Source organism: Hydractinia symbiolongicarpus, chromosome 2 (assembly GCF_029227915.1).
Source record: "Hydractinia symbiolongicarpus strain clone_291-10 chromosome 2, HSymV2.1, whole genome shotgun sequence".
Classification (NCBI taxonomy): domain Eukaryota; kingdom Metazoa; phylum Cnidaria; class Hydrozoa; order Anthoathecata; family Hydractiniidae; genus Hydractinia; species Hydractinia symbiolongicarpus.
The window spans coordinates 6,813,764-6,839,265 of NC_079876.1; the positions used below are offsets into that span (position 1 = coordinate 6,813,764).

Here is a 25,502-nt window from a genome sequence, read left to right on the forward strand (position 1 = left end):
TTGAATTCTTCATTTCTTTTGAAAAGATTGGTTTACATTATAAAATTATCATCACAATATGAACTAAAAAAATATTTAAAAAAAGTATATTAACACCAAAATAAGCAAAGCTTCATTGTCACACCGTTTTTATATTCTCAAAAGTCTGGGAACTAAGTTGGTGGTGAATCACATGGGAAGATAGTTACCACATAGAAAATATCTTTTATGCTTATAATACGACGTGACCTTCCTGTAGTACCAACACCCCCTGTCAAGCTCTATGAAATGTACAAAAAAATTGTTTTATAAAAAAAATTGGTTTAAAGCATACTCTCATACCCCTTCTGGATCTCTGGGAACGAAGTTGCTCTGAACATTTTTCAAACGTCATGTTACCACGTGTTATATAAACAACAATATACTTTATAAAGAAATATAGAAGAATATAAAAATATAATTTAGCAAGAAACTCACACGAAGAAGAATAATTTTTAATTAAAAAATAAACACTTCAGTCTAAAAAACAACATTTGAAACCTCTTCACAAGAGGTTTCAAACAATAGCTTATAGACTTACAAATCAATAACTAATATAATTCCCAAAATTAATTTAAAACAGTAATTTATAACAATGAAAACACAGCCTCACTTCGGCGTAAAAAATAAAAATGGTAACCAAGCTACGTTTAAAAGAAATTATAAAACTAAATAATTCCATAATAATAAAAAAAATTATTATTACGATAACGCTCACCTGAAGATGTTACTGGCCGTCGCTACTAAGAACTGGGTGTGCCTAATCTAGAAGTAATACTTCCTACTCACACGCAAATTTTAGAACCAAACAAAGAACAGCGTTTATACAAAAAATATAAAATGTATATGCATCATGATAGCCAACATGGAGTGAATCTTTAACTCCGTAAACCTGTGTATTTAAAACTCACATAGATCTCCTTTTCTAAAATCCATTAAACGTGGCACTACTCAACGTAAATGTATCGCAAAACACATTCTTCCACTGGATTTATAATAAATTCGAACGCTACTTTGACATATTTAAGGCTTCTCTACATTGACCGCACCAAAAAAGTGCGGAATATATGGTTTCATCTTGCACTCTGACGACATTATACAATGAAATCAAAGTTTTTTAGAAAGTCGCATGTAACTTGATAGCAAAATTCATATTGTTCGGGAGTCTGCACCATGTAAGGTCTTTGGTAGCGGAGTGCTTTCACGATCTGATATATATCAACAATGCGTTCCGTGCGCAAACTTTCCAGTGCGATGCTTAACCCGATGAAAACACCAGTTCGACCAGCTCCAGTACTGAAATAAAATGTCACCATGGTAAAATACACAATAAAAATAAACATTGGCTAAACAAAATTCGAAATATGTAAAACACGGAACAGCAGTACACACTTGCTTAATAAAATACAGAAAAACTGCACATCCTGGTCTCGGTTAAATAATCACTGCCAGATTGGCCGAATTACTTATCTTACCTGCCATGGACAATCACCGGGCCGTCGTTTTCAGCCTTCTTACGAGCTTTTTGCACATGACCGATAAGTTCAATTAAACCTTCCGAAGATGTCGGTGTCCGGCTGGATTGCCAGTTGGTGTATTGATACTGACGAAGATGTCGAGTCGATGTATCCTAGAAAAACGTGGATAGTTTTTTACAAAACACAAAAACAACGCTGGGACGGGATATTTCTTTCTAGTAAACTGGGAAACTTTTGACGCGAAAGAAGCAAAGCTTAGCAATAAGGCAGACTTACCCTGGCGTCCGTGATTTTAAATTCTCGCACAATAAAATTTGCAAACCGATTTTCTTGTACAGGATCGATGACGTAATAATGATGAGTCATCGATTTCGTTACAGGCCAGTATGGGTAACATAACTCCTAAAACAACAACAACGAAATTTCATGAAGTCGGAAAATACAGTACAACACACACACAGATTACGTCAAGAAAGAGACTGCACGTGACAACGCATAAACACATGTGATGGAGAGCAACAAAAATGTGCGATAAAGAGCGAAATAAACAGCAGCTATACCTTTCCTTTATCTTCGGTGTCTCCCAACATGACCACTATCGAGCTGTTGTGATCCATAACCATACGCCAAAAGTCTGCGACAGTCCGCTCAAGTGGACCTTGAGTTGCGATAAATTCGTTTTTCTGATGGTATCCGTCAATGAAACTAGCATTAATATAATCACTTCCTTCGTGGCTACGTAAACTTTGCAGTACCACACGATTAGAATCGAATGGTACAACCGTACGGCACCGATTTTTCTTTTCGTTTATACTGTTAAGTGCAGCTGTCATCAACCCAGGGTCTAGTACATTGTTGATTTCCAACGAAATCGATTTAAATTGACCTTCTAGTAAAGTTTCTCTACCGTCTGAACGTAATTCTGTAAGCTTTTTAAATTCTGATGTCAAGTCACTGGATGCGATTTCTGTATCACCTGATTCAATGGATTCAGCTAAGACTTCATACACAAACATATACTGCTCGTCTGTTTGTACCATGAAATTTCTCTGTGTGCGCATCATAGTTACGTAACCGTAAATGTCAATCATACTGTCTCGTTTAACACGTTCCAACATGGCGTCGATAGCTATGTAGCAAGCGCTTCGACCTACACCAGCACTGCAATGAACTAACGTTGGACCACTACCAGGTGGGTCGAATGCACGAACTCTTTTAATAAAGGCGAGAACAGGTCCTGGATTGGATGGTACACCTGGATCAGGCCATTGTAAATATTGATAGTGCATCACGGTTTGGGCGTCACCGCTTATTGTGGAAGAAATTTCGAACGTTCGAATACAATAATGACATAAGTTTGTTTCGTCTTTTATCTCAACTTTTATCGTGCCATACGTCTCAACGCCAGAAGTAGGCCAATAGCGTTCACATTTATTCTAAGTGAAGATAAAAATTACGAAGTAGAAAATGTAAAAAGTAATAAGGGAAAGATATTCTGAACAATGTAGCAGCGACACTCTTGTAAATTTTATGCATTGATCTTCAAAATTTCAAACGCTCATCGTGACATCATCAGGGGCACGAAATAAAAAATATCACAATTTTAATTATACGATAAAAAAAAAAACGTTCTAAAATGACTTTTTCGAAATTCATAGGATCTATTTTTTGTGAAGATTTTCCAGTAACCAAGCAATTTGTTCGGTTTGGTTGATCTTTGAAATTAAAGGAATTCAAATTTTTTGTAAACCAAACAAGAGAAATCTCTAATACAATTCCTTTCTCACAATTTGAATATTATTTAAACATAACTCCCTACCCTTCCTCTCTCTTCGAGTTTAGTCATCATGACAATAATCTGGACATTTTGTTCCCAACATAACCTCCAAAAATCATCCACTGTATTCTTCATTGGACCCTGCGAAGCAATGTAAGCTTTTTCTTTGCAGTAACCATCAATGTAATTCGCGTTAATATAATCGGAGCAGAGTTCGCCTGTGTGATCAAGTTTTACCCGTGACTCATCAACTACAAAGAAAGAAAGACATTTTCAAGCAACCAGATTTTTAGAAGACGTTGTGATAACAAGAAACCGTGGTTTTACTTACAAGCTAAGACATTAGGGTATCTGTTCTTTGTTTTATTTTGAGGAAGTAAGGATGCTTCGGAAGATGGTCTGCTACCAGGATCTATGGACTAAAAAAACGAAAATATGTAAATAAATCAATCAATAAATGAACTGAAACAGCTGAAACAAGTCCTATCATCAATATAATGGCACACAATAAAACATCAACAACATGCTAGAAATGGGAATTGTAAGTTAAAGAATTATGAAAATATATCTCAAAAAAATGTCACGACTTTTTTTTTAACACCAAGCCAAATTTCATAATCTCTGTGTCATGATTTGCTTCCAGCCTGGACCAAAATACAAACAAAAAAATAAACCTACTTCAAATTCTTGCAAGAACTTTACTCCACCATTTGCTTTCAGATTCTCCACATGTTTACCCAACGTGTTGACAGGAATTGGAGGGTGACTCACCATCCCAGGAGTTGCGCACTGCATACGGTGAACTTCGGCTGGATCAGCTGATTGTGAATGTCGTTTTTTTTTCCGTACTAGATACTCTGATTCACCGTTTTTAGTACTGGAGTTTCTGTAGTAAAAACACGGGAAGAAAAAAAATGAACACATTAAAGACAGTGCCTTTCCACCCCTCAAAATGTTATGGCACAAGATTCAAAATAAATTTGGAAATTAGTAAAAATGTTATACTGCCATCGACAAGTCTCCCTGACTTTTTTTGACGTTTAAGAGAGTACAAGAAAAACATGTCACACAGTATCTTAGACAGACGGTCAGCCAGACAGCCAGTCAGCTAGACTTACCTCCTGCAAACGAAGAATATCACCAATACCACAATCAGGATGAAAACAGCAGAAGCAGCACCTGCTATGATGATCACCATATTGTTACTCTTTTCTTCATCAGCTGCGACTGCCTCTGCAACAGTTATCCAAAATGAAATATACGTGAACAGCAACAAAACAACAAAACAATAACAACTTGCAACAACAACAACAACAATAACAACATCAACAACAACAACAACAAATGCGTACCATATTTCACAGGTGTACTAAAAGGTGAGTTTGTGAAGCTATACTGGTTCGAGTTGGAATCCTGCAAAAGAAAGAAAGATAAGGATTAATTTATTTAATGCTTAAAAGGTGAGAAGAGAAGTCTTATTGACACGTAGAAGATATACCTGTTATACTGACAGAAAAATATTTACAAAGGGAATGAGCTTACAATTACTTAGGCTACTTTTTGTTGTTTGTAGACGTATAGGTTACATTTTTCTTACCTCTTCAATGTTCATCAAAAATCAAACACAATAGGCGTCCTACTACTACAACTGATATTTTTCAAATCACTCAACCTTGTTATGACGTCACCAAAACAAAATTAGTTTAAACTTGCTGACATTAGCAATTAACACACTGACCTTTTTAACATATGCTCTCACAAAAGTCGTATAAAAGTGTCCAGCTTTGAGTTCTGTATTTCCAAAATCCCCATGCTGCGAACCAGTTCCTAACTTAAATTTCGTTGGTAATTCTTCCCGACGAAATAAGGCAGCAATGTAAAAATCCACGGCGTGATGATTTTCTGTATTTCTTCGGCGACGTGTCACGTGATTATCTTCAATACCAATTGATTCCGGCTTGTAAGATGACGGTATTTTTTCTTTATCACCCAGATCAATTACGTACAGTAAATAATAACTGAAAAATAAAGGAGATTATAGTGTAAAAGTTTGACAAGATTTTCTTTCTGAAAAAATAACAGTTGTACAGCTCTTTGAAAAAAGCACATTTCAGAAATCAAATATTTTGAATAGACAAAAGGAATGACAAACATTTAAATATCTTGACAATATCTTCCTCAGACCACCATAATCTATATTATTCCCACTTAAAATTAAATAAACAAACGTTACTAAAATCGAAGGTTTGGGCATCTAAAACACATACATTGTACACAGAAAGAAAAATGTATTACTACAACTGAACCCACACATACCTTATAGGGCCATTGACTTCAGAGGCTGCTTTAATATCCAGTAACAAGTAGTTCACCTGTTTGTTTAGCTCTCCTAGGGAAGGTGAAGACAAAGCAGCAGGTTCTACAAGAAAAACAGAAAAAATCGTAATGCAGCGTTATATTTGAAAAAAATATTACTGGTCATGATGTATGTTTAACTGAAAATGACGTGATGTTTTGTTGTTTTTGTTGAAAGTTGTTCATAAACATATTAAAATGGAACTATTTATTTCTCTTTTAGAAATAATTTGTTACATTTACACCTATACACAAATCGCATCAATTCTTCAGATGATAAACAAATTTCAAGTCCTGAGTATAACACATCACACATTGTTGCAACCTATACACAAATCGCGTCAATTCTTTAGGTGATAAACAAATTTCAAGTCCTGAGTATAACACATCACACATTGTTGCAACCTATACACAAATCGCGTCAATTCTTTAGGTGATAAACAAATTTCAAGTCCTGAGTATAACACATCACACATTGTACACATTTAGTTACAAAACTTATCTGAAAAAAGAACTTTCACACTACAGACTTACTTTTAAGTTTTGTTGTGAATCTGATCGCAACTGGATCTCCATCCCCTGCGTCTTTAAGTGATACTTGAACGTGGACAATATACTCTGTATTTGGTAACAAGCCATCTAGGAAATACTTCTTTGTGTCGCCTATTTTGTCAGTTTTACTAATCTTTTTCAATTGTATCTTCCCTTCCTCGTTGCGATAGGTTTTGTTAGCACGATGAGTGATCTGTAATAAAAATACTTACTACTTACTTTCAAAATCAAACAATTTGAGGGCATATTGGAAGCACAACAGCTGCTGAACTAGACAACTGCCTAAGATATCAATCCTACTTTCATGTTGTGCGTAAAGCAGAAAGGATCTATTCACACTTTTTAGTCATGACATGACTAAGCTTAAATTATTTAAGCCATAGCCCTTTTTTTGTTTTAGAGTTAACTTCGATACCATAATTGGACTGAATTTTGTTTGTGAATGTCCTCACTTATTACCATTAAAAATATAATCAGCTACTACCAAACAATTTAAAATAAATGAATTACTTGCATGTTGTAGTAGAAATAATAGTGGTTATTGCCAGTAATATTATTGTAATTACTATGTAATTACTAAAACTTACCAGATACTTTCTTTGAAAACCTTTGAACTTGTTTGCATTGATTGGTTCATCCCATTGTAGATACACAGACTGTTCGGATACTTCATTTACACGTAAATTTTTAACCATGGGTAATACTAAAACCAAAAAAAAAAAAATGATAATAAAGATAAAAAAATAAAAACTAATTTAATTCATACATATTATAGAGATATCAGTATACCATGCTTTGTAAAACATGTGAAACGGGTCATCAACATTTTTGTTTTGTCGATTATCGATGTGCGCTTTTTCCGAATGGCTAACTAAATTTTCGGAAATACTGGGATTCGACCCCATGCACTTCAAACTTCCCGGTTTTCAGTGACAGCTTTTCTAGGGCGGTAACCTTAGCCCGCTCTTTTTATTTTCAGTTTTCGAATGCAAAATAGTATAGTAGCTGAGTTAGACAACTTCTCAATCTAATCATATCAGCTAAAACATTTGTTGATCAATAAGCAATTGTAAATTCTTGTTACGGTGTTTACATTGACTTAACTTAATAACTGATTGCCAGGTACCATATTTAAAAAACAACATAATTTGTTTACCTTCTTTGTTTGTCATCACCTCAAGAGGTACAGTATACGGGCCAGTACCAACTGCTGTTATTGCACCCACTTTTATCTGATATCTACAAAACATAAAATCAAAAGGAAAAAGTATAGCAACATAGGATCATGGCCTGACTAAAAATGTTGCATGTTAGTTTCAGAAGAGGGACTTCACCATCATATGTCTGATTAATGACTAGTGTCCTCTCTATTCATGAAACAATACCTAATGCGTATAATTTTAGAAAAAAACATAATTTACCTTGCATTGGCTTTTAAATCTGTTAAAAGAAACACAATTGTGTCTTCATCATTTACAACATCGTAACGTTTATTCGTCCATCTGGTTTGTTTAGTTGTTTTGTAGTTAATGTTATAAGCAATTATATCTCCATTTCGCTTCCAAGGATCAGGTTCTTCCCATTTTAGTTTGATAGATGACGACGACTCCGTAACTCCTTCGAAATGCAATGGTGGTCCGGAGGGTATAGATGGTGATGTTCGTATCCAAGTTATATGTTTGGCACTCCACCCACCTTCACTTAATTCTGCAGATATCTTAAAAGCATAGTAAACACCTGGGTCTAGATCGTCATACACAGAACTGCGTATTTCCCCAGAAACAAGCTTAGTCCTGATACTTGTAAGCATGTTATATTTTCGTAAAGTTTTTTCATATTCGATTTTATAGTATTTTACATTTTTGGTACGAGGCCACCACTTCAAGACAACGTAATTTGTGGTTTGATCAACAGTAACAGTAACTTGCGGTGAATCTGGAAGTTTTGGTGGTGTGATAACAAAGAACGCTTTACTTTTAGGGCCTTCACCAAGACTGCTGTAAGCGGAAACCTGAACCGTATAATTTGTGTTGCTGGTTACATCTTCTTGCACAATGCCATCCTGAAAACAAGAACACAAATTGTCTATTTTAGTGATACTAACAGAGCTAATCTTGTGGCTGTGCATAGTCCCAACAACACGAAATCTGTGGCAAACTCCTTTTTATACTATTTAAATTTTGGTCACAAGTAGGTGATTAAGTGAGAACATCATATAAGATATGTAGTAAAGTAGTAATAATATTTGTTGTTTCACAAATTGTACAATTTCATCTATTAATTTTAATATTTATGATAGCATTTAGCATATAAACACCCTGTGTTAGATGGCTTTGTTTAAATTACACTTAAATTGCAAAAAAGTTACAAGTGAATATCAAACATGTTTTTTGCTAAATAGTCTATTAGTAAGGTGCAATATTAAATTTTTTTAAAAAACTTGTGCAGTAACAAAAGGAAAAAAAAATAAAAATAAAAATTCCAAATCTGTAACAAATATATTCTATGTATAGAATCACGTGCTACTCTTCATCTGAAAATGTTTCTTATAAAAAACTAGTTATTGGAAAACTCATTTAGCTTTTTCCCCTTTCCTCTTTTTTTGAAAATAGTCATATCAAAAATTAAGAAATAGAAAAGAAAAAAAACCCCTCTTATTCTTCAAGTTGCCATATACGTTTAAAAAAGTTCTACTAGTGGGAAAAATACTTTTAAAGTAAATCATACATAATAGGGTAGACACACTTAGATGCAATCTATGTCTAACTGGATACACACCCTTTAACGCCTGTGTTACTTTCAAATACAAAACAGTCTACAATTCTCATTATCAGCCTATTGGCTGTAAGACATCAATGGGCAATTGTTAGACATATTTGGTGGTTGCGAACAGTAAATAACAGAAAATCTGACTCAAACGAGAAAGTAAAGAAGTAAAAGAGCACTCACCCGAACATTAGCACCAATAACTTCTTTTACAGATGATTTCCATCCTGACTTGGTACTGTAGTGTATTCGATAACCAATGACACGACCCAATGACGTCAAGCTAACTTCTGATAGCCATGTAACAGCTATAGCACTATCATTAAGCGCCTGAGCTCTCACTGCTCTAGGAGCTCCTTGTGGTGCTATATGAAATAAAGAAAAATAATACAACTTATTACTAATGTTATGAAGTTAAATTGTTAGGTAAAAAGAGGTATAATACATACCATCTTCTTTTGTCCACAATTCGAACTTCTTACTTGGTGGACTTTCACCTATTTTATTTATGGCAGTTGCCCATATTATGTATTTTGTAAATTTGCTCAAGCCTTGCAGTTGGTATTTAAGTATGGCATTGTCAACAATTGCGGTATACGGGGTTCTGCTAAGCTGTCTTGTATAAAATATCTTATACTTTAAAATGGGTGAATTTTGATGCTCAAGTAATGGAGGTTCCCATGTAACTTGTACTGTTTCAGAACTCATAGCAAATGCCCGAACTTTCCTTGGAGGTGAAGTAGGAGCTAAAAGTAAAAGTATAAAAAGAAATCATATGGACGTATAAAAAGTACACAGAAAGGAGAACCTCATAGAACAAAACAAGGACCATAATACAACAGTAAAACCTTATCAGTTTTTTACATTTTTTCCAAGTAGAGTCTGAATATCTTAAAAATATCCAGGTTTTCACCAGAGCCTATGGTCTTACATGCCTCTGGAAACAGCTCCACTAAGGTTAATTAAAATGTGGAATCATTATTATGTTTTTAACACACCTCCCACAGTTTTCTATTTTTGACGATAGGTTTATTTCATGTTTCAAAAAATAAAATGTAAAAAGACATATATATTGAATGAATTTTTTGGCCAACTCTATTAATAAAACAAGGAAAAATGAAGTCATTAGAAAAATAGATGCTTGAATTTCAATTGTCTAAAAGCCATAAAAAATGCTAAAAACTTCCATGTTTTAAAATTGGTTAAATTTTCTAAATAGTACTTTTTTAAAGCCATAATTGTCTTTTTAGAATACAGACAAATTTTACACAGAAGAGCGTGTTTCATTTTGGTGGTAAATATACAGAAAAGGAGCAAAAATTAAAATAAACTAACCCAGAGACTTTTTTATAGAAAAAAATTGAAGTTTTGTAGTGTCTAAATTCTCCATACTAATTTCTTTAATACAAAAACAGACGAAAAATTGTGTTCTTTGTTGCATGGAGAACATGAAAAACAACTAAAATGGCTGCAAAAAATAAACACACAAAATTTAAATAAAATCTGTTCTTACCATCTGGTAATGTTTTTGCGGTTGCTGTATTCGACACTACTCCATACATCGCATAAGACCTTGGGTAAACCCTGACTTCATATTCTCGATTTGGATTTAAACCTTCCAAGGCTGTTTGATAGAGAGTAGCATTCCAGATATCTTTGCTACTCCAATATTTTTCTCTTGCTGGTTCATCCTTTCGATTATATAAAACTCGATGACCCACAATTCCATTTCCTGGCTCTTTTGTTGCATTCCAATAAACAATTATCGACCGGGAGCTATTAGTTTTTGCACTCACATTGGTAACAAAACCGGGTGCTAGTTAAAAGAAAAATAGAACTAATAGAACTTAATACATAATTGCATTTTTAGGTAGACAATTTTTAAATACCTCCAGGTGAAACTCTGAACACTTTAACCTCTGACATGGGTCCTGCATTGACAAAGCCTACAATTTGAACTTTCCAGTATATAACTGGAGCAGTGTCAGTAATGTAGGTACTGCCGTGCCAACTCAAATTGTAGTATTGCTCATTAGGAGATACTTGCACCAACTCCCAACGACTTAAGACTTCATTTGGACGTCTGGTCCAGTAGAGTCGGTACCCTTGAACCGGGCCATATGTTCTGACAGGATTTAGCCAACTCATTGTGAATGATTTGTTTGAATGAGCTATATTTTTGAGATATCTCACAGGTTCAGTTATTTCTAAAAAAAAAAATATATATTGTAATTAGGGTTTCAATAATCTCAAGTTGTTAAAATACATGTGTACTTTTTTCTTATCCTGAAAACCAAAACAAAAAAGACTTCACATGTATCACTATCCTTGTAAACTTAGCAAAACTTACCTCCCCAATCACTATATGCATACCCCCAATCAGAAACATTCCCAACGCCGTATCTATTACCAAACCGCACACGAAAATTTAACCAAGTATATGGTTTTAAATCTTTAAATTGATAAAACCAAGGCGGTGAACCAGATATTGATATACGTGTGGTATTGTATGGATCATTTGGTCGTAAATTTTTTTTCCAAGGTCGAACATGTAAGATGGCGTATGTGATAGGAATGTTGGCATGCCACTGTGCTTCCCGATAGTTGGGCATCAATTTAATTGTAATTTGTGTACGGCCCGTGTTAACATTTTCAATTTGATTAGGTTTGTAGGGTAATGCTAAAAATAATTCAATTTATAAATTCATAAAATCATCCAAATGGTTATAAGCATTAGTGTTTAATCTCTAGATTATTCACTGCTTTTGATCTAACATAAAACATTTTGCACACTGAAAATATGGGTTTAACTGTTCATCTATTGTATTTTTAGGAGGTTGATTAGAAAATAATATTTGCAACCACAATTATAAAACTCACGTACGTTTCACGTATATATAAGCAGTGGCAGTGTCGGAACCAGCTTCATTTTGTGCATGACACCGTACAAATCCTGATCTCATTGCAACAAGTGACATTTTTCCACTTGTACTCTGCCTGAGGATCCAACGATCATCATGCCACCAACTATAATCGGGTTGTGGATTACCAGTTGCTAGACAGGTGAATTCAATCCATTGTTCTGGTCCTTGGACTGACACATTTTGTGGTCTTTGGGTAATTCTTGGCTTTACAAGCTGAACTAAATTAAATTTACAGCATTAAAACATTTAAAAAACCTGACTACAGACTTTTTGACTGCCAAAAATGAAGAAGACCTGAACAAAAAGTAAATTGGTTTATGAAAAAAAAAAAACACCAGATGTGCCTTTAATCACATTTTATTATTAACTGTGTTGTTTTTGTCTTCTATGTTGTGAAGTAAAGGTAGTCTAAGTGGAAATTGAAAAAATAAAAAATGTTGTGATATTGGAAGGACATTTGCATTTACAATTGCAATGCAAGTTTTAGTTCCCTTAATTCCGTCTTGCAGGGGAATTATGTAAGTAGAAGGCATTTTTAAAACTCATGGTGTTCAGGGTGGCTGCACATTCTTAGAAAGTAAATCCCTAAATTTTTTTTAGGATTTTTGTTTTACTTTTTCCGGGAGTAAACTATTGGTTAACAAAAACAGTTTTTTAATAAGAAAAAAAAACTGTAAATAGGGAGATTAAAAATGCCCCTTCCAACTTTTTAGTGATAACTTTTGAAGCACAACGTGAACACAACCCTACGAAGCTAAATAGACCTATTTCCATATCCATTTGGTTACGCGAAATATACTTGCGAAAATGCAGAATAAACTGAAAACGAGATTAGTTATGAGCAAATTTTGGGATGCTGGTTGTTTACATGCAAGTTTGAAGAATGTATCAACAAATTGTTGACTTCTACAGCTTTTAACTAGCAGTTTCACAGAAACGTAGTTAACACAGTTATAAAGAGGAGGATGTTGGTAGTGGCAGTGTGACAAAAAAGTTAAAATATTGCATATTTTAGGGGCGTATCTTTTGGTATATGTTAGCTAGCTAAACCTCTAAAACCTAACAACCATGTTTTTAGAGTGATGTGAATACACTTTTATTTTACTCTTTCCAAGTAAATTTAGAATTAAAACTTAATAAACAGTTTACTACTTCGTACTACTCTGATCAGCTCTGAAAAAAATAAAAATTAGCTTGCTGGTAGCCAAATAGCAAGCAGCTAAAAAGCTAACAACCCTGGAAAAAACATATTGTATATACTTGACAAACGCTTACACAAATACTCCAGAAACCTGAAGTACTAAAGAAAAGTAACATTGACTCGGGGGGAAAGGAGGGGGTCAGTTAAGAGATTTCAACATCAAAAATAATGGAAAGGCTGGATTTTCTTATAGCATTTTCACAAGTATTTTTTCCAGGGTTGTTGCTTATAGATTAAAGTACAGTCTGAATGTAATCTACCACTAACGAGAAACTAATAATAACATTGGGATAGGTTTTTTTTTTATGAAAATAATTGCCTCGCTGATAAACAATGACCCCACACCATTGATTGTTTAATCACAATAGGTTGCAAGATCAATTTTAGCAATGAACTCTTTTAAAAATTTTTAATTGCAGTAATTAAATATAAAAGTTTTAGCTGCATGAGTAATCAACAAATCGTTTTTCAACATTTGTTGCATAAAATGGTAAAAATTTATATTTTGAAACTATTGGCTGTTGTGATTATGAAATTGTCACAGTCACTCTGTCACTACTCTTTCTTTTACTGACTGTCAATAATCGTACATTTGCATCAAGCATTGTAATGGTTAAACCTTAATACTTACAGTTTTGTAAGTAAATTGATAGAGCAAAGAGCTTATCAAAAATCTTCATATATAGAAAAAGGAAATTCTTTTGTTAAATGGCACCCTATTTTTTAGGATTTTATCCAAAAAAGTGAAAATGAAATATACTTTTTCTTGTAAGAATGTCTGGATTTCTGCTGTGAACATGCTTGATTTTTGTCAAAATCTCAGTCCTAATGTTCTAAATTTGACCGTAGTGTTGCTTTGTGAAAATATAAAACCAAAAATTTCACATTGTTTTCACTTATTAAAGTTAAAGTTCGACATGGCGAGCATTTTGTGGACAAAATTTTACAGATTTGTTTTTTATCGAATACAATTTCTGTTAGAGGCTCAAAATGTGACACTAATGAGCAAGAACATTCCAACGAAAGTTTAAAGTCCAACTTTCCCCACCAATTCAAATTAGTATCCTAATTCTGAAATCACAAATGTGTAAAATGTAAGTTATAAATACTTCCAGAACTACCCTCACATGGAAAAAAAATAAACAAGGTAAGGCACTCACAACGTCAAAGTTAATGACTATTTGAAAACCACATTTTTAGTTAGATTTTAGTTAGATGTTGTTTAAACAAAATAGGGTACACTCAATAACTGGAGACAGGATATACCAGCAAGAACACCAATTTTGGTAAACAGCTCGAAATTTCATGTTTGTTCAAAACAAGTCAGCAGCCAGCCAACTAGTAATAGCTACTCATATCATATTCAAATCTTGCTAATACCTAGCTCATTTAACACCAAGAATAATAAACAAAAGCATTAGAATGCCCCAATAATACATGCTATTATCCCATATTATCACCAAATGTTAATAACAATCTGTTTGACAAATTAATTTGCAAATATTGCAAGTAAACAAACCATATCTGCACTACTTTGCTGCAAGCTAAAAATTTGCTCATAACTAATCTCATTTTCAGGTAACTTGGTATTTTGGTGTAAATAATTCGCGGAACGAAAATGGATACGGAAATAGGTCTATTATCATTGTATTTTGGTCGGAAATAACAAAAAATAACAAAAAAATGATCCTTTAAAGCCTAAACATGGAAAAAACCATGCAATGTCTAATTATCAATGTAGTTTGATCTGAAATGATGAGAAAACATTCCATCGTAGCTTAAAAGAAGTGTTTTGCTAAAAAATATAGGAATCAAAACTTGGGTTGGAACTTTTTTGATAACTCCTTCCACTTCGTCTAAATACGAGGGAATAAACACTGTTATCTAGCTAAAACCCGAGACTTTTCTTTTCTTAATGCTAATAGAAAGTCTAAGTGAGATATGTTGGCGAATACATTAAAAAAAGAAAAACAATAACTTTTTACCAAATTTAAGAAAAAAAATGTAGTATTTGACATACATCATCCTGTAGAAATTTTATTTATCTTTTGAAACACGTATTTTAGATATACTGAGCATGTGTCAATAGGGGTTACCTTTTCCCAAAGATAAAAAGAAAAAAAACTTAATCGACTAATTTGTTATGAAGTGCTAAAATTGCAACTTCCAAAATACAAGTAATATGAAAAAGTGTCTTCATAATAAATCTTAAATTGCAGAAAAAAATTCACATATATATACTCGATTTTTTATCGAAAAAAAAGAAGACACCTACTTGGGGCAGGTACTCCATGTATATGGAAACGGCCCACTTCACGAATTCCAATATCATTATGAATGAAACAAACAATGAAAGACCTTTTAACCAATCTTAAATTGTAAATTTTCAAGGTCGTGTTGTTGTTTTTTAATAAGTAATCAAAGCCTTCTCCTTCTTTCCACGATGTCTTGATCTTTTCAAAAGGTTTGAAATCCATCAACCAACGAACTTCCACCTTGCCGTGACCACTCCCAGCACAATTTAGAGTAATGTTTGTGCCGACATATTGCTTTGCAAACTGGTCATAAGGTGGCATATTTTTTGTAATAACAGGAAATCCAGAAGGTAACTTGTTTCCTAGAATAAAATAAATAAATAAATAAATAAAAAAATAGCTACGTCAAATTTAGCCTTGTATACCAAAGTTCTGAAAACCACTTACCATCAACTGGAGTGTATTCAACTTCATGGCTGACTGAAGTATCGTGACCATTAGTTGCTACGCATTTGTATGTGCCACGTGACGCACCATTTATATATGGCCATTGTATCAATGACAAGCCAGTCTTATCAGGAAAAGGATAAGGCCACGGTGGACGATCCTTACTAAGATTTATCAACTTTCCATCTTTAAACCATTCCAGCTTGAAGGGTTTATCACTTTCAACTTCACACATTAACACTGACCTTCCAGTGTTCCGTATGGTAAGCAGTTTGGACTGTTTTGGATAGTACTTCAATATCAATTTACCTAAAGTGAAAAAAAATTGTGACTGATCAACACAGATGGTATTGTTGCTGTTAAGCTTAAGAGGTAAACAGGTGGTGATGCTTGTAACAACCTATCATGGGCAACTAGGAGCCAACTGGGGCTAAGATTAGCCTGATTCCAGCTTTTCAAAAGTAAAATTGTTATAATGTATATTAAGTTGGCTTTATTAAATATTTTAAAGAATATGATAAGCTTGCCGCAATAATGTCACAATAAAAACAAAAACAATGTGCTTCTTAAAAGAAAACAGGTTATTATAGAAAGAGGTGAATGTTCTTCTACTACAAATATTGGAGGATAGTATATGGAAGTGCTTATTACAAGTAACTTGTCATTGCAGAGAAGTGGCCAGACAGACAGAATTATACTAAGACAAAAGAAGCTGACAAAGTAAGATATCTATGCAAACTTAATACCCCCTGCTATGTTAGTTAGTTGGAATGCTCAATTAACAACAAAAGCCTTCATTATGTCAATCATGATAATAACACACAAACAGGGATTAAAAAAATTAGTTTTATAAAAAGAAGACTATTGTGTCAAAATAAAGAATTAAATGCTCTACTTAAAGGTCTTAAACTTTAATAACATAATGTTAAAGTTGTTTACTTTTTAAACCTTATCTAGAAACCCCATGCAAATTATCTAAAAACCTCCTGCAAGATATGTGGAAACTTCCAGTATATTAAAGATGTTTGAAAAATAGCTAAAAAGTGCTGTTTTTTTAAATCATTTTTTATTGATTCCAAGTTTATAACCATAAGTTTTGTTTTATTTTATTGAAAGCTCATATTTGCTCAAAAGTGGCTTTATGGTTTTTCCTTTCTTTATTTTTAAAAAATTTAGTGTTGCGATGTTATAAAACATAATTAATCTTTTTCTACTTATACTCGGCTACAAAACAACATATCATTGAAAACAGAGATTAGACCGTTATGTAAAGAGAAAAGAATAAACATATAAATGTTTAACTGAGAACAAACAAAAAATAGATGATAAAAAGAGCAAACAAATATACAATAAACTTAAAAAGGCAAACACATATAGTAAACATTTATCAATTTTCACAATGGAGCGAAATGCAATAATACTGTGACTCAACGTTACTAGTCAACATGGTACCACATTAATATGGTGCCACTGGTTCTGTGTTTATGCTTTTTCTAAAGCTGTACATACATTAATTATATTCAGAAAAGTACAAGATAATTTGCGTGGGGTTTCTAGATAAGGTTAAAAAAGCATGAAAGAATCCAAATCCAGAATTTTAACTAGGGGTACGCCATAGCACATGCAGACCTGCATGGTAATTAAGGGCCCACAGGGTACACCTAAAAGAATACAGAAAATCCACGTGATTTTTACTTAACACACACCAAAATAAATCTTCATTAAAGTTAAAATTGAAGCAGCATATTCTTTGTAAAATAAAGTATACACAAAACAAATAGTTCTTGCAACCAATTTAAAATATATATATATATATATATATATATGTGCTTAACTGTAATGGGCTGTTGACCTAAATTTTGCATATTATTTCTTTCAAATTTTCTTAGACATATTAATTATCTTCCTAAAGATAATAATATAATAGCATATTTTACCAAATACAGCTCCTAGTGGTGTTGTCTTTGTTTACTCGTCCAAATAAACTTTTGATTTTACTGATATCTATATTATTTTGCAGACCATAACTTATTTACTGCCAACAAACAAATACTAAAAGGCAAAATGTAAAACTTTTGAATTAAAAGATATATTTACTTATTTCCTATTCTTGCAAGCAATAATTTTATTCTCTATTTTTCACAAATGATCTTTCTGGCTATAAACTAATTTAAAATTTAATATCCGTGAAATTCTTAATAAAAAATAGCAAGAAAATAAATGGTTAATTGACTGTCCTTTTATTAGGAGAGACAAATGTTGATGTTGATCAAGAACTCAGATTTGGAGTTTCCCTTTTCACATAAAAAGTTAAGAGCATGCAACTGGTAATATGTGAGAAATATAATATTGAAATGTGTTTGTGTAGAACTTTACACAAATATTGCAAATTAATCTTACTACCTAAATCAGCATCTTGATTGTTGGGACTTAAAAGAGAAAATTTGAGATGTGTGTCAATCCTTGTCTAGTTTTTAATAAAATGAGTTGGTTTCAAAACAATTATAACCATGATACAAAATTATTCTGCACACTCTTGCACAGGTATTTTTAATAATTAGTGCACAAGACACAAAATATATTTGATTGATTGAGATTCTTGCTAGAGAGTCCTTGTTCCAAAATCCACTACGTTCACTTTAATAAAAAAATTCTGTCTCGATTGACTTAAATGTTAAGCGAAAATGAATGTCACAAAAACTTTACATAAGTACTAGCGTCATTTTTGAATTTAAATACTTAAAAATGCGAAAAAGCGTAAATAACCAGCCTTCTGGCCTTTAAAACCTTGAACACTAACATTTAATACAAATTACAGCCTTGATGTACATACTTGGTGTTAAAGTCACCCAACCAACCCTATTTTTAGCCCGCAATTTTTGACTTCAAGTCAGAATAACTGCAGCGACAAAAAAATTTTCTCTGCTTGTTGTCTCTGCAAAGTCAGTACCTGCCATAATATTGCGCTTCGCCTAAAAATTTAAGGACTTATATAAATGAATCTTGCACCACATATAGTCATGAAGAGGTCATCGACAAAAATTTTTATGATGCAAAATGAACTTGTCTGTTTAAGTACAGATCCCCTTTTATGCCAAAATAGACGATGAAAAAAACACTGAAAAACAATAAAATATTGCCAACCCAATTAACTAAAAGCTTATATATATATTCACTTTTATTTAAAATCTTAGACGCAAATAAAGATGTCAGAGCAAGCCCTATAATTTAAATTCACCTCAGAGCAAAACCTGGAAATACAAAGCCAGTGTGGTCACATGTTACCCTCTCAAATAATACCATGATTAATTATATTTATTCTGGTAAGGAGGCCATTTCCACTTAGAACAAAGGATTTTCTGATATTAATCATTTGAGTAAAAATAATAAAACTAACCAATCAAAAATTTGTTTGCAACTTTCCCCAACCCTAACTATTAAAAACTATGTTGGGTCTCCTGGCTATAATATTTCAGCCAAAAATGTGCCATGATGTCTCCTTAGTTCCCTTGTCTTTTTCTTTTTATATTATTTGGAACAAAGTAGCAAGTTCTTTAAATTTATTACGTTATATATGAAAAATAATCGATGAAATGTCTTAAGCCAGATAAAAAAAGGTTTGGATAACTAACACTAAATATTTGTAACACCCATCCATATATCCAACCTGGGTAGATAGCAAGTAAAGTATGCTTCACTAACAGAACATACCACAACATTTTTTGAGCGAAGGCTAGATTGTACTTTACATACAGGGTCTTCCATTTAATAAACAAAAATAAAATCAAGTTCCAGTCAATTAATCATAAATGGACAATGTGGCAAACAAAAAAAATTTAATTTTAAAATATGTTCTTACCTTCTGAAATAGAAGAAATGAATATTGATATGCCAAGTATGATTCTTAAAACAGAATAATTAGCCATCCAGTGTGCCATTTTAAAACCAGTGACTTCAATGTACAATTAATTTTAATAAATCATTCATTCACTAAAATTTCATGTTGTGGTTAATGTCTTTCAAAAGCACGATGAATAAATGTATTTTTAAGTATGTTATTTAAATATCTAAACGATAAGAACACAATATCAAACATTAATAAAATAAAGAGCATCCTCCTAAAAAATTATTCACATCACAGTGTAGAAATAAAATAAACAGACGTAGTACAGCCCATCACTCATCTTGCGCTGGAGTAAACTGCTCATATTATGCGTACCCAAAGTGTTCGATCAAATTAACAGCCTCACTTGCTGGATTCACAAATCAAATTACTAAAGATATATTAAGGAAATGTGGCCACGAAAAATAGTTAAAAGATATTATTTAAAACCTCGTCGCTTTTATAACCGGGGGTATTTAAAGCCACATGTTTTTCGCGTTTCGCGTTGACTCTTTCTCGTCAATTTTTCTGAAGGGGTTGCTTTATTAAAATATTATTTTCTTATATTGTTCTTTTATTATATCGAAACCTATTTTATTTTAAGTACGATTCGGATTCGAAACACGAAAATTCAAGGGAATTATTTTCTTTTTTTGTTTTCGTAGCGCAAAATAAAATTCAAAACAAGAAACAACTTACCGAATAATAGCAAAGAATTTTACAAGCAAACTTTTTTAGTTGACCAAACGAAAAACAACAACGGAAATATTTTAATTATTGTAATTCTATGTCCATATAAAGTTCAGTTATGGCGCGGAACTTACTTAATAGTTCATAATTGGGGTTTCGACATATAGAAATACAACTGGAGAACATTCACTAACCTTGTCACCACGTTATCCACTTCTTCTTATGTTAATGAGATTCTTGAAAACAGGGAATGGGTAAGAAAATGGGGTGTGATAGAGAGGTCACTTGCTAATTCTCCCAAACTCTCTACATGATGTGGAAAATTCTTTTAATTGTTCTCCTGGTTTATCAAGCCGGTCTATATTGAATTGTAAGGGAAGAACACAGTTTTTCTTTATAAAACACCGATTGCTCAGTGGCTGAGCATTAAACTTACGTAAGCTCAGTTCTCTAAAGCATAGTGGAACTTGCTCAGCCTAAGAAATTGATCAAAGAGAAGAAAAGTGATGAACGTCGTTCTATTTCTTTCTTAATATTATACCTAACCTTTCATTGCTCTGCTATGATACTGTGAACCTATTTTACTACCTACAGTATACTAGCCTACTTAAGTAAGCCTATTTTCTTTTCTATGGTATACTAGCCTACTCAAACTAGCCTGCTTTCACAACTGGTTCTGTCTTCTTCCTTACGACTCAAAAACAGGACAAAACGTGACTTTATTTTAAAAGCAATAATTTTGAAAAAACGTAAAATTTATGAAATAATTATACACAACTCCATCGCTGATAATGGAGATATACAAAAAAAGTTGATGGACTGGAAGTAAGGTTGTCTTTATTGTTCGCACTTCTGCTGGTATAATTTCACTGTAAAAACATAACATCAAGTCAAAATTTTATAACTTTAACAAAATTTAACGTAACCATTTCAATTTTGTGAAATAACTCTAAGTTTATAAAGTTCTTTTCTACTCTACAGTAAAGATCTTCGACCAGAGAAAATTAACGCTTTCATAGAAGCCATCTGTTAATCCCCAATAAATAGAATATCTTAAATCCGATGCTAATTTAGTAAATGAGATGCAATTAGGAAAATTAATCACAAGTAACAACTTCGAGCCCAAACCACTAACTCAACAACAGAAACAATAACAGCAATATCAATAAGAACAAGGACAATAACAACAACAACAACAACAAACAATAACAACAACAATAACAACAACAGCAACAACAAACAACAATAACAACGTTGCTAGTGATGTTTCTTAGAACTTCTTGATTTTAAAGGAAACCTTTTCAGAGATTGGTGACAAAGTTGATCATACACATGATTATAAATGCGATGACATAGTGATAAAAAATTGTAAAGCGACAAAGAATGAAGGACGTCACTGTATTGTCTATTATTAGCAAGATAACTACAAAATTAAAATTTCAAAATGGATCCTAACAACACGGCACACATCTTATAAAGATACTATAAAAATATTAATCTGATAAATTAATTGAGGTAATCATAAGAAAACTGGGAACAAGTTTATGCATAAATTTCTAATTAGACTTTTATTTTCGCAGTTTCGTAAGCGTTATATTAGACAAAGATGTTGGCAATTTGCATCCTTGTTTTCAAGAGTTTATTTTATTTCTCGCCTCCAAAAGGCTAATAAATGCAGCGTCAACAAAAAATCCCTGGGAACTAGGATGGGCGTTCTCCAGCCTTCACAAACACTTTAAGTATTTCTTTTAGCACTTGCGGGTTCAGAATTGAAGTTGAACCTTTATTCATTAATTTATTGTTATTTGAAATCTACAGAATCCATATACCCTATTTCTGTAAGCTGTCGGTCGACAACCAAGATCGTACTGTGAAAAGGGGATCCTTCTATTATTTGTGTTACTCGTAGGATACCATATATCGTATTTGGCAGCGAACAGAAATGTTGGTGCAGTGTCCCGCACAGGGCGTACTTGTGACTACAACGTTGACATTGATATATGGTTTATCAGCCTCGTTTTCAAGTTCGATCGGCTGATTTTTGCTACATCTTTAAAGCAATGATTTTGAGTTGCGCGTGCTTCGCACTTTAAACCATAACCTAGAGCCACACTTCTAAAAGTAAACAAACTACCACAATCCTTCATTTCATTTTAACATTATTTTGCACTAATACTTTTTGTTGCATAGCTACAGTCATGTGTCGGTTAGATTAATGGCTTTTATTTCTTCTGTCATTGTTACGCTGTTTTAAACTATACTATAGGAGGGAAGAAAAACCGTTTTTAAACTTTCTAATAAAGAAACGTGATCGTTGCATTAATATCAACAATAGCCTTTAAAATCAAATTTCCTCTCTTTACAATTTTGTTGTCGTTAATATAAATGAGTTTATCATGCGCTGCAATCATAAAGACAGGGTGTTTCCTACTGCGTCCGTGTAAATCCTAAGAGATATTGACATAATACACAACACTGCAAAAATATATATTTAATAGCAGGAGGGTGACATGGACTGTACCTATAAGGAGTGTGTGTGGCAGGGGTCGGACATATATATTATGCATATATAACACACATCAGTCTGTGCTGTATGTATACTCGTCCTATAGTATTTCAATGGAACGCACTTTTCGTTTGGCGTAACACATCGCTTCTATTGTGTGAGTGTATAATATGGATACTATATGCTTTGGATATATAATATGGACCGGATTATAAGTGTATATAATAACAAAAGAAAGGTTTTATAATGAGTGTGTACATTACAGATCGGTCTTAGATGGTGCGTGTACCATATGGACCAATCTCACGTACATTTTGCTGGTTTTACACATGTCATGACGGTGTAATGAGTATCCACAGATATATAAAAATAAATGAGGTTGCCATTATAATTGCTCCCAACAAACCGACAATTTCAATCTAATTAATATTCGATGATGTAAATGGAAACATAGCAGACAATTGATACCGGTCCAATACCGTTAATTATAGATTTACCTTCTACTGCCTATGATGCGTTTTGGGGTAAAGGTACTGAGTTTTAGGAACCCATCGTAGCAGCATGCAGACCCGCGGGAAGCAAAAATTGTTTTAAGAGGGAAGGTCTTGGTGTCTCCACACTGAGCTACTATGGTAAGCCCTGAGTTAGAAAATCTTGCAAATTGAAGAGTTTAGTAAAAACAATGTAAATTATGTATTGAAAGATCATATTGTTGGTTGCGATCATTAATGCGGTTAAAAATTAGCCAATCTCTTTGAGCGGCGGGGGGTGGGGGTGAGGTCAGGGCTTGTGCCACTGGTTACTACAGATTTGGCGTGCATAGAGGTCTTAGTTGTACTACATTTGTTGATTGTAACACCTGAAGGTAATTTAATATATTAAATAAACACAAGATAAATGTGATTCGGTGAGACGTCTTTCCACAGGACCGAGGTTTGCCATAATTCAAAATTTCAGCAACAATTACATATCATATCACGCTGCTGAGTCAGCAACGATTACATATCATATCAAGCTGCTGAGTCAGCAACAATTACATATCATATCAGGCTGCTGAGTCAGCAACAATTACATATCATATCAAGCTGCTGAGTCAGCAACAATTACATATCATATCAAGCTACTGAGAAATTTTTATGGCCGCCAAATGTTTTAATCCTGCAAGTTTTATTGCTCATCCTGCTGTAGGCTAAAATACCAAATCCATTCATATTTAAAGTGTCATTTTTGAGTTTTACTGTTTTCGCGATTGTCATTAATAACAAATTTAAAAACAAACCAACTGCGATATTCTCGTAAAAATTTGTTTAATTGTTATAAATTAATTCACATGCAATGCAATTTTTGACTGTGGGAAATTAATTTTCTCCATCATACCATAGATTATGATTGTCTCCAGAGTCATTTACCACAATTGTTGTGTTAAGAGCCTGTACAGTTTACTGTGGGACAAACTAACATAGAATACACAACACCTATTTAATAGAATCTTTTGAACACACATGTTTTTAACGGTTGAAGTTTTTGTTTGCAAAGGTCTTAAATTTTTGGTGGGGATAAAATTTCGCGAATTTAAATTTTTTATTTTCTTGACACATTTTGGGATACGTAATTTCGTAGACAACATTTTTTGCGAGTTTGATAAAATGGACTTAAAAAGTATCCCCAAAATTTAAAACTTAAAATATCACGCAGTATCTCATCCTGTTTAAAGGTTAATGCTTGACGTAAAAAATATTCTGGAAAACATAAAAAATAACTTCTAAGAACTTATCAACAGGGCTGTTTTACGCTGTTTACAGAAAGTCGACGTAAAAGTCATAGCATAGGCATAGAAGAGTATCCTGGAGACGAGGTTGTTTTAAAAAGAAAGTGATCTATCCTCTAGGCATCTAGAGCCAGTGGTCTGGTCTTTATCTTGTGCTTCTAATTAGATTCGAGGTAAACAAGTTAACAAGTGCAAAGAAAGCAAACAAACAAACAAACATAAATGCGAGTAAAAAACAAATAAATAAGTTATAATGAATTAGTATCGTTCTAGAAAGAGATCAGTAGAATTAGAATAAAAAATACAATAAATTCTATAAGAACGACAAAACAAGAAAATGTATTATATTTAGTGAGAAGAAAAAATAAACATAAGAACCTTACCGTAGACAGTTTTTTATTTTCGTGAGTTCATTTTGTTGTATGTTCTGGAGTAAACCGTTATGTTTATTTTTAATATCTATGCAAAATCTCCATCGCAGATGAAATTTTTAATCAGAGAAAACCGATATTATCTTAATAATGGAATTACTGCACATGATAAGAGAAGTATAGTTATGATAAAAAAGCAATGATTATAATTTATGAAATGTTTATTCTAAGCTCCGCTTTTCAATCGCAGTGAATATTCCTTCACCTAGAAAATTTAGTCTGTGTTGATAACTTTGCTGCTCTTTAAGGAAAACCCTGCTGGGGAGAACGTAGAAAATAGACAGATGTGGTAAAAAATATGATCTTCAAAAAATATTTATTCAAGCTTAAAAAAATTAACACTTTAATCCAAAAGTTTCCCTTCGCCAACTTTACACGCAGTATCATTTATCTTTATTTTGTGTATAAAACATTGTGGACTGAGTCCTAAGTTGGCCAATGTACTGAAATA

General features: G+C 33.0%; 1 protein-coding gene across 2 annotated transcripts; it reads right to left on the reverse strand.

Annotated features, from left to right (window-relative positions):
- LOC130629294 (receptor-type tyrosine-protein phosphatase delta-like) lies at positions 1-25,068 on the reverse strand. Of its 2 annotated transcripts, XM_057442460.1 has the most exons (25): positions 25,004-25,068; positions 19,633-19,840; positions 15,774-16,082; positions 15,347-15,688; positions 11,831-12,088; positions 11,297-11,626; positions 10,836-11,153; positions 10,460-10,762; positions 9,396-9,692; positions 9,130-9,311; positions 7,602-8,242; positions 7,337-7,419; positions 6,768-6,883; positions 6,163-6,373; positions 5,590-5,692; positions 5,012-5,291; positions 4,626-4,686; positions 4,392-4,506; positions 3,952-4,159; positions 3,605-3,692; positions 3,316-3,524; positions 2,057-2,932; positions 1,773-1,898; positions 1,494-1,648; positions 1-1,314 (listed from the first exon to the last, which is right to left on the reverse strand). In XM_057442460.1, the coding sequence occupies exons 2-25, from the start codon at positions 19,709-19,711 to the stop codon at positions 1,113-1,115; spliced, it is 5,892 nt and encodes a 1,963-aa protein (XP_057298443.1). In that variant the 5' UTR covers positions 19,712-19,840; positions 25,004-25,068; the 3' UTR covers positions 1-1,112. The 2 variants fall into 2 exon arrangements, with proteins under 2 accessions (XP_057298443.1, XP_057298434.1); XM_057442451.1 differs by lacking the exon at positions 25,004-25,068 and having other exon boundaries at positions 19,633-19,992.
- Between the last annotated feature and the right edge of the window lie 434 nt (positions 25,069-25,502).

Excerpts from the sequence above, each read along its gene's own strand:
- LOC130629294 (XM_057442460.1), bottom strand. The coding sequence starts at position 19,711 with ATGGCACACTGGATGGCTAATTATTCTGTTTTAAGAATCATACTTGGC. Across the intron at positions 10,763-10,835 it reads GTTCAGAGTTTCACCTGGAG|CACCCGGTTTTGTTACCAAT; the intron begins GTATTTAAAAAT and ends TCTTTTAACTAG. Across the intron at positions 3,693-3,951 it reads AGTTCTTGCAAGAATTTGAA|TCCATAGATCCTGGTAGCAG; the intron begins GTAGGTTTATTT and ends TCGTTTTTTTAG.